This window comes from Temnothorax nylanderi, unplaced genomic scaffold (genome assembly GCF_030848795.1).
Source record: "Temnothorax nylanderi isolate EJ_2023f unplaced genomic scaffold, tnyl_v1.0 TNYL_tig0020_pilon, whole genome shotgun sequence".
Classification (NCBI taxonomy): Eukaryota; Metazoa; Arthropoda; class Insecta; order Hymenoptera; family Formicidae; genus Temnothorax; species Temnothorax nylanderi.
In genome coordinates, this window is record NW_027249082.1 from 23,792 (window position 1) to 31,366 (window position 7,575).

The 7,575-nt window shown below is 35.9% G+C and overlaps 2 protein-coding genes across 2 annotated transcripts; both read right to left on the reverse strand.

Moving 5' to 3' along the window:
- Positions 1 to 100: 100 nt before the first annotated feature.
- LOC139769051 (uncharacterized) lies at positions 101 to 883 on the reverse strand (the record flags this gene model as incomplete). Its single annotated transcript, XM_071699809.1, has 2 exons — positions 101 to 331; positions 680 to 883. Coding segments are annotated over 2 exons (435 nt in total), but the record flags the coding sequence as incomplete, so codon positions are not given.
- Positions 884 to 2,773: 1,890 nt separating this feature from the next.
- Positions 2,774 to 7,558, reverse strand: LOC139769075 (beta-hexosaminidase subunit beta). Its single transcript, XM_071699835.1, has 7 exons — positions 7,043 to 7,558; positions 6,228 to 6,453; positions 4,870 to 4,991; positions 4,231 to 4,603; positions 3,759 to 4,051; positions 3,326 to 3,588; positions 2,774 to 3,116 (listed from the first exon to the last, which is right to left on the reverse strand). The coding sequence occupies exons 1-7, from the start codon at positions 7,223 to 7,225 to the stop codon at positions 2,939 to 2,941; spliced, it is 1,638 nt and encodes a 545-aa protein (XP_071555936.1). The 5' UTR covers positions 7,226 to 7,558; the 3' UTR covers positions 2,774 to 2,938.
- Between the last annotated feature and the right edge of the window lie 17 nt (positions 7,559 to 7,575).

The following is a 7,575-nucleotide window of genomic DNA, read 5'->3' on the forward strand; positions in this document are numbered from 1 at the left end:
TGCTTGCATTTGTATAATTACTGTTCAGTCAGTCGCCAATTAGCGCGCCGTCACTTAACGGAGGGACAAGGTACTGTGAAACAAGAAACTCATATTAACCTCAGCAATTAATTTTAATAAGTGGAAGTATGGTAACAAACTGATGACATAGCGGGGGCCTACGGGGCGAGTTACACGAGATTGGTAATGGGCAAGGTGTGCAAGGAACGCAATTCGTGCTGCAAACGTAAAAGCAGGGTGGCGAAGAGGGTGATGTGGGTGCGGGTGGCAGATACGTCATTTCCATTTTCGGTTGAGAAGTAGAGCAGGTTGGACAAGGTGGTAGATATATCTTTTACAAAATTTTTTTTTCAGTTTTTTTTATTATCAAAGGAGCATAAAATATTATGTATGTGTGTATATAATATTATACATATATTAGCGCACAAGACAACAATAGAAATTAATTATTTAAAATTAAAATAACAGTTTGAAATGATAGAAATTGATTCAGTATGATGTATAATAATAAATCAACCATGACGTCTTTTAAGAATAGACTTTACTTTACAATATGTGCGTATTATACTAAACGTAACACGGTAAACCATATATTAAAAGACCTTTTTATGTCATATGACATACTTATTAGAGAAAATTCTTAAAGAACGAAAGTTGATATTCCGCGTGACAAACATACCACTGTCTTAATAGGTTTTGGCACAGATTGGGGTGAGCAAGTTGTTTTATATTGAACACGAGATACACGAGGCATGTAAGGATAGCTCACAGGTGGAGTACAACAAATTACAGAGCATGGAACTGAACATTTCGTTGGTAGACGACAGGAAGGGGGAAGAAGACGTAAATTCTGGCAACTCCTGGAACTTAATAACCATATAAATTATTAAATGACTAAAAATATTACGCATTAATATGCAAATTAAGAAAAAAATATTTAATTATTCTCTTTGCGCATACTTTAATCTAATTGCAATATACCACATATTTAATATAGTTTAATTAGAAAATTAATTTAATATAGTCTTTATTTTTTATGAAATGTTTTTTTTTAAGTAAACTTCCCAATTAATTAATTCTATGATGTTCGTTCATTATTATTTTTTGTTATTTTATTACATATGGGATTATTTTTATAAAATTGAAAGTTTAACGCAATATGATGTCGAAAATAATTGCGTAGATGAAATTGTGTTAATATAATATAATCTGACTAGAACAAATTCTATTAGTATAATGAATTCCCAGTAAAATTTACCTCGACATGATGTTAAAGATGTGTTCAAGACAACGTTAATTGTCGATGACGTTACTCTGTATTTCTTTCGAGATTTAATAATTGACATTAAGTTGTTGATTTTCCGATCAAATGAGTGACAATACCCGTCGTCGTGGAAGTTATATAAAGTTACTTGGAATTTTGGTTGCTAACAAGAAATACTTTGGAATTTAAAATTAGCCTCTCATGTCTGTGGACTGATCAATCAAAGATTATTTACTGGTAACCTTGGTGACCCGTAAAAAAATCGATTGTCGGCTTTCGCAGAATAAATTACGCGCGGGAATCACATAAGTACGGTGATTCCCGTTTCTCTTTTCCGATTATAGATGTATGTATGTATGTACAAGGCTGACGTTAATTGCTTGTTTTGTAGGAAACGTAAGCATTAAGTCATTTATCATAGCTGACAGCTAGAGATCTAGACAATTTTGTCTAAAAATGTTTAACTGATAACGATTTATAAAAGTAAAGATTTATAAAAGATTTATAAAAGTTAAAGATTATACACATTTATACTCGTCTTAAAATAATAAATGTAGATAACGAAATCTTATTATTTTTGCCACTTTATGCTAATTTGATTGGGTTTAATTATTAAAAAGTATTTGACATTGAATATGAAAATTGCAACAAATAGTATAGTAGTCTTTCCTGAAAAAAAGCTGATTCAAAATTTGTTGAAAAAATTATTATTAAAATTAAGATATAAGATAAATAAACAATAAACAAACGGATAAAATAAACTATCACAATTTGTATAAATTATTTAATTGCATTATACAGTTTGCCAACTGTTGGTAGTAATACGATGTTCGGAGCTGGATTGGGTTTAATCATTTGATAAACAGCAGTGAACAGCATTTGCAATTTGCATACCGCTGATAAAAAGTATTCGGTCTAAATTGACTTTAACCGCCAACGGAAATCAATTTCGTCACAACTGTTTGAGTTTCGACAAAGAGATTCCTTCTCTATAGGGAATGCAACTGTCACCGCATGTCCACATTCGACAATACTCTCGATGCACATCAGTCGGTGCATTCCAGTGGTTCACGAGCTCGACTGAAAAGCTAGTAACAAAAGCAACGCCGTATCTTTGTCGCAACATCTACATTCAAGAATATATCATGATTTCGACATTGTTAGGGAGGAAGAATGATAGATATAACGCAATCGCGACATATATAAGCAGATGAGGTTTAAATATTTCAACATCCCGTTATTCTTAAGATTGATTGATTCAGACAAATTTTATTTTACACATAGAAATGTACGAAATAATAATGCAGGAGACCTATGTTTCAAAAACGTATAGTTTATTATATGCATATAATTACAGTAATTTCTGGTTATTTTAAAAGGACGTTTAGTTTACTTATTTATAGCATTCTTTTCCGATCATTGTAATTAATACGCGTGTTGGGAATTGTTGGGAATTGTTGCTAGAGACAGATTTGCACGATTGGACATGTATGTGAAAAGAAATACAGGTTCTCGTGTTACTTTAGCTGTATTTATTGATGATACACGCGTGCTTATGCAATAACGATGAATGGGTGCGCGAAACGAAGGCTCGTATTTCTCGTGGGCTCGCTACGCGAGCGTAAACGTTGCCTAGATTAAACGGAGCATTGGTGTCGACTGACGGGGAACCGGCTATGTTACGCAGAACCCTGATCCATTCGGCGGCTGGGCGGGAATACCGCGTCTGTTCATACGGCAAGCGTGCTCTTCCAAGCGTCGAGCGGCGACACTGTTATCCTGCTTGTTGAAGCTCCACAGACGTTCGGCTGCCGCGCTCGCACGTGGCCAGATCCTCGGATGTACGTTATTTCTGAAAATAAATATGATGGCTCAATGCTCGGCGTACATTTCGTGTAATCGTTTTCTTAACAGACAAAATAAATATTATCGTCCACATAGTATTTTACCCTTTGATACATTTGCCAAGAAAAAGATTATAAACGTCAGAAATTATTTTCAAATAAAGGATCTCATCCGTATAGTTTTTCAAATATGAGTTCAAAGAAAGAAAAGACTTACTTGTCGACAAACTCTGCCCACATGCAAGTCTCACCGCCGAGCATCAGATTCGTGGCATTGCCTGCATTGACAAAATCGAAGGGATCGCAATTGTAATACTTTTCCCAGTCGCCGCCGCTGGCGATGTGGTCTAGATACCAGCAGGATGACAGCAGAACCGGATGTCCTGCCATCGTTGCTCTCTCTAGCTCCTTTTGCCATTGTGGCAACTTCCAAACGTGCACTACGGTGCTCGAAGGCAACACAACGCCATTATCGAAAACCTATAAGCCATGCAATTTATATATAATGAAATGTCTCTTATAATAAATAATAATAAACGATAATGCTCATATTTCATAATAATAATAATATTGTATACGGAGGTATCTCTATTAATTTTTTCAATAATCGAGTTTTTTATTGTAAAAAAAAAGAAAAATGAAGTAATCACCTCTTGCCACACAATAGTATTGGCGTCTAGCGAATTGCTGATCGCGAGTAGCTTGGCGATATATTCGTTCTCGAGTAGCTCGAATTTCTTAGACATATTGCGCGCCTTCATGTACTCGACAATTCTCAGATTGCTGGCCCAGCAATCGAAGGGTACTTCGTCGCCACCCAGGTGGAGATATTGATCCGGGAATACTTGCACGATCTCAGAGAACAAATTCCGTACAAAGTCATACAGAGCCGGATTCGTCGGGTCCATCGGGCCTAGTTTACCGTTCGGCTTTCCGGAAGAATCTAACGGATATACGAATGAGCTAATTTACATTACTGAAGAGATATTAGTAGCCTAGAACCTAGAGAGATAAAAATGAATTTGTGTTGAATCTTTTAAAATTATTATTTATTTCTGACACACTTAGAATTTTATTAGAACATCGTGACTGATTGATAAATTATATATCTTCTTCATTTACCGTAACACGTTGTCAGTAATTCCGGATAAGCCAGACCCCATGATCTAGTGTGCCCAGGTGTGTCGAACTCGGGCATCACTCGGATCCCCCGTAATCTCGCATAATCAACAACTTTCTGCACGTCATTAGGCGTGTAGATCATCGAGTGATGGTAAGCGCCTTTGGCGGACAGGTCGGGATAACTGGTGCTCTGATACGGGAAACTGTTGTCGTCGACGATGTGCCAATGAAGGACGTTTAGCTTGTTGTACGACATAGCGTCCAGTGTCAACAGTATGTCAGATAGGGGTAGATAATGGCGAGAGGTATCGAGTAGGAGGCCGCGATGCGGCAGTTTTGGCCCGTCCAAGATGGTCTGGCATTTTACTTTCAACTGCAACACGCGATTAAATTCATGTTGGTTCAATTGTTCAGACTAAAGATCATAATATCCGCGTAGAAGAATTGCAAAAACGTTATAAGCGCTGTACTCTGAAAGTTGTTTTTTTCTGTTGACAAGTTCCATAGTCGAGCCAGCAGAAATTATCAATATTTTTTCCACGAAACGTTATTTTTATCATCTTCGCATTTTATTTTTTATAGTTTGCATAAAAAATCCATTATTTAAAATAAAAGGTATATAAATATTTTAATATTTACGCTCGGGCCATCGCCAGACGGTGCCAATATCTGCGAAAAAGTCTCGAAACCACGAAGGATTCCCCACACGGATTCGGCCCATAGGACGGCAACCGATGAGGTCTCGTTTATCTCGAGCTTATCTGCAAAAGGCGTGTACCGCGATGTCAAGCGTCGTGCTAAATCGACTCGATCGAGGAAAACGAGCACGGAGAAAATCATAGAATTTAGTTCGCTAATCGGTGGTTATGACCTTATGGCATTTAGCTTTAAAGTCTTTAAACGATAAGAAACTAGGAAGCAGATCAGAGTTGTCTTATTGTCCGTTTTCGTTTCAATCGTTTTGCTGATTGCGCATTGCTCAACTCAACTCGTCTTGCGCGTGTTCGGTCTGCATCTTTATTTCGTGCCTTGGAATCTCCTTTAATTGAACTAAATTAATTGTAATTTCCTTCGCGATCAGTAATAAATTGATCGGTCATTGTTTCAAAGAGCCTAAATAACCTTATCATGAGAAATAAATAGAGACAAAATATTGATTATGTTACTTATTAAATATCTAAAATCGTAAACTTTGTGCAGATATAAAAAGTTACGTATTTTTAATATATTTAGTAAGTTTTTGAACCAAATATATTATACATTTATAACAGATATTAGTTTTCTCTGTCTACATATGCGTATAGGACTGCTTTCTATTGCAACTTTAAATGTAAAAGGTTTATTAAAAAAGTTACTTTTCTTAAAATATATAAAATTATAAAGTGGAAATTAATTAATTAGGAAAGATAAATCTTATTTTTGTCTTCGTTAGATATATATGAAAAAGTGTTTTCTAACTGTGTGTGATCTCTTTATCTCTTTTATTATTTTTTGTCTGTCAGTCAATGTACCGTTTAATGAAGCCTATCGGAAATCATGAAATCGATGATAAATTGGTTTAATATCGCTGATGAGAGGAGACGTTATTAAGGACTGCAAAAATCCAATTTGTGCTCACGCAAGCCCGTTATCGACGCAAATCGGTGAATGTTAGGTCGGGGTTACGAGTGAGCTGCTGCTCACTGACATCATTCAATTAATTTGTTGGTGCACTACCTATTACTTTGTAATGTATGCTGCACATGCAAAGAGAGTGCACATGAAACATACATTAGAGTTATGACAGACTTGCAGCAAAAGTTGCAGGTTTGCCATTAGTTAATTAATTAGATATTCACGTTTATCTATTTTTAAATCTATTTGAAATGAGAAAGTGCATATAAATAGCAGAATTCATTTTCAACATTTTCTGTTATTTGTTACATATATCTAATTATCGTGCAAATTAACAAATTAAAAAAATTAGGTTTAATTTTGTACTTACAAAGGAAACTTACAAGTTTCATTCATGTACAAATGTGGCCAATGTTCGCCGTTCTGTTCGCAAGGCTGCAACAGACGGATGCTTAGAGCCTCAAGAGTGCCTTTAAAATGAGGATCGTCTCGAACGGATGTTCTTGGCTGCCCTTCCGTGACCAATCTTGCTATCCTAGCTTCCGTCAAAATAATTCTCGTGTACCGTTCTATTGCCTCAGTCACGATATCGCACATGTCACCGTTCACCTTTGCGAATAAAAACGTTAAATTATATAATGATATAAAATGATATAAAATCAAGATAACATTTTATAAAACTGCTAAAAATATGACACAATCAACAAATGGAAATATGAATACAATGTGTAAAAATTAAGATAATTCGTCCTTTATTTAAAATTAATTTTCTTATTAAAGTTTCTCATTTCTTATTTGAAAATTAATTTATATTACTTTTGAAGAGATAATAGTAATATTCAATAAACATGCAAATATACTATGTCAAAAGGATAGAATAAGTGAGAAAGAAGAAATTTTGCATTCGACGAAATAACGGTTTCACTAAAACAGTAGTTTCGCGCGTGCACGAAAGTCTTATTATTTTATTATTTAGAAAACGCTGCGGTAAGGTAATATTGTGAAAATAATAAAATTGACAATAAAAACTGATTAATTCGTCTAAATAATTCAGTCTAAATAAATATCCGTACGGAAAGGTTTAAAAACCAATTAGGTATATCCATTTTCTTTACCGCATTAAATGAATAATGATTAATAAAATAATTTGATGGTTTAGAATAGTGTAAAAAGAAAGTAAAGTGATGAGAAGACTTACACGGAAGTCGAAGTTTGACGGTCGCAATAAATAGAAGTCTTCTTTGACAATACGCGTTTTCGGCAAAGGCCAGAGTTCGCCCCTCGTGGCTTGGACCCATGGTCCCGCGTCCGAATGCAACGAAGAGACTTGCCAGGGCACGACGGCCACCAGGGCCAAAGCAATCCTAACGCGACTCCACATGTCTATTCCTAGTTAGAGTGAGTGATTCAGGTGCACGATTGAGGAACGATGCGACGCCAACGAGTGGTCATCGTCTACTGACGATCGCAGGATGCCGGAGAACGCATCGTACATACGATAGTGGTAACGACCTTAGCCTGCGCCACTTAAGTTTTATCACTTTGGTCCCCGACAGAGCTTCACGGTCAAGTGAGAATAACCAGTCCTTCTGGCCGCAGTCCCCGTTTATCCTTAAATTGGCCGCACCTTCAAAAAATCTTATCGCGTACCGTGAATAATAAACAGGTTTCGGGATAATCATTCAAGATAGTCAATTCTAATCTTCTAGGTTTTTTAAACAGAAAAGAAAT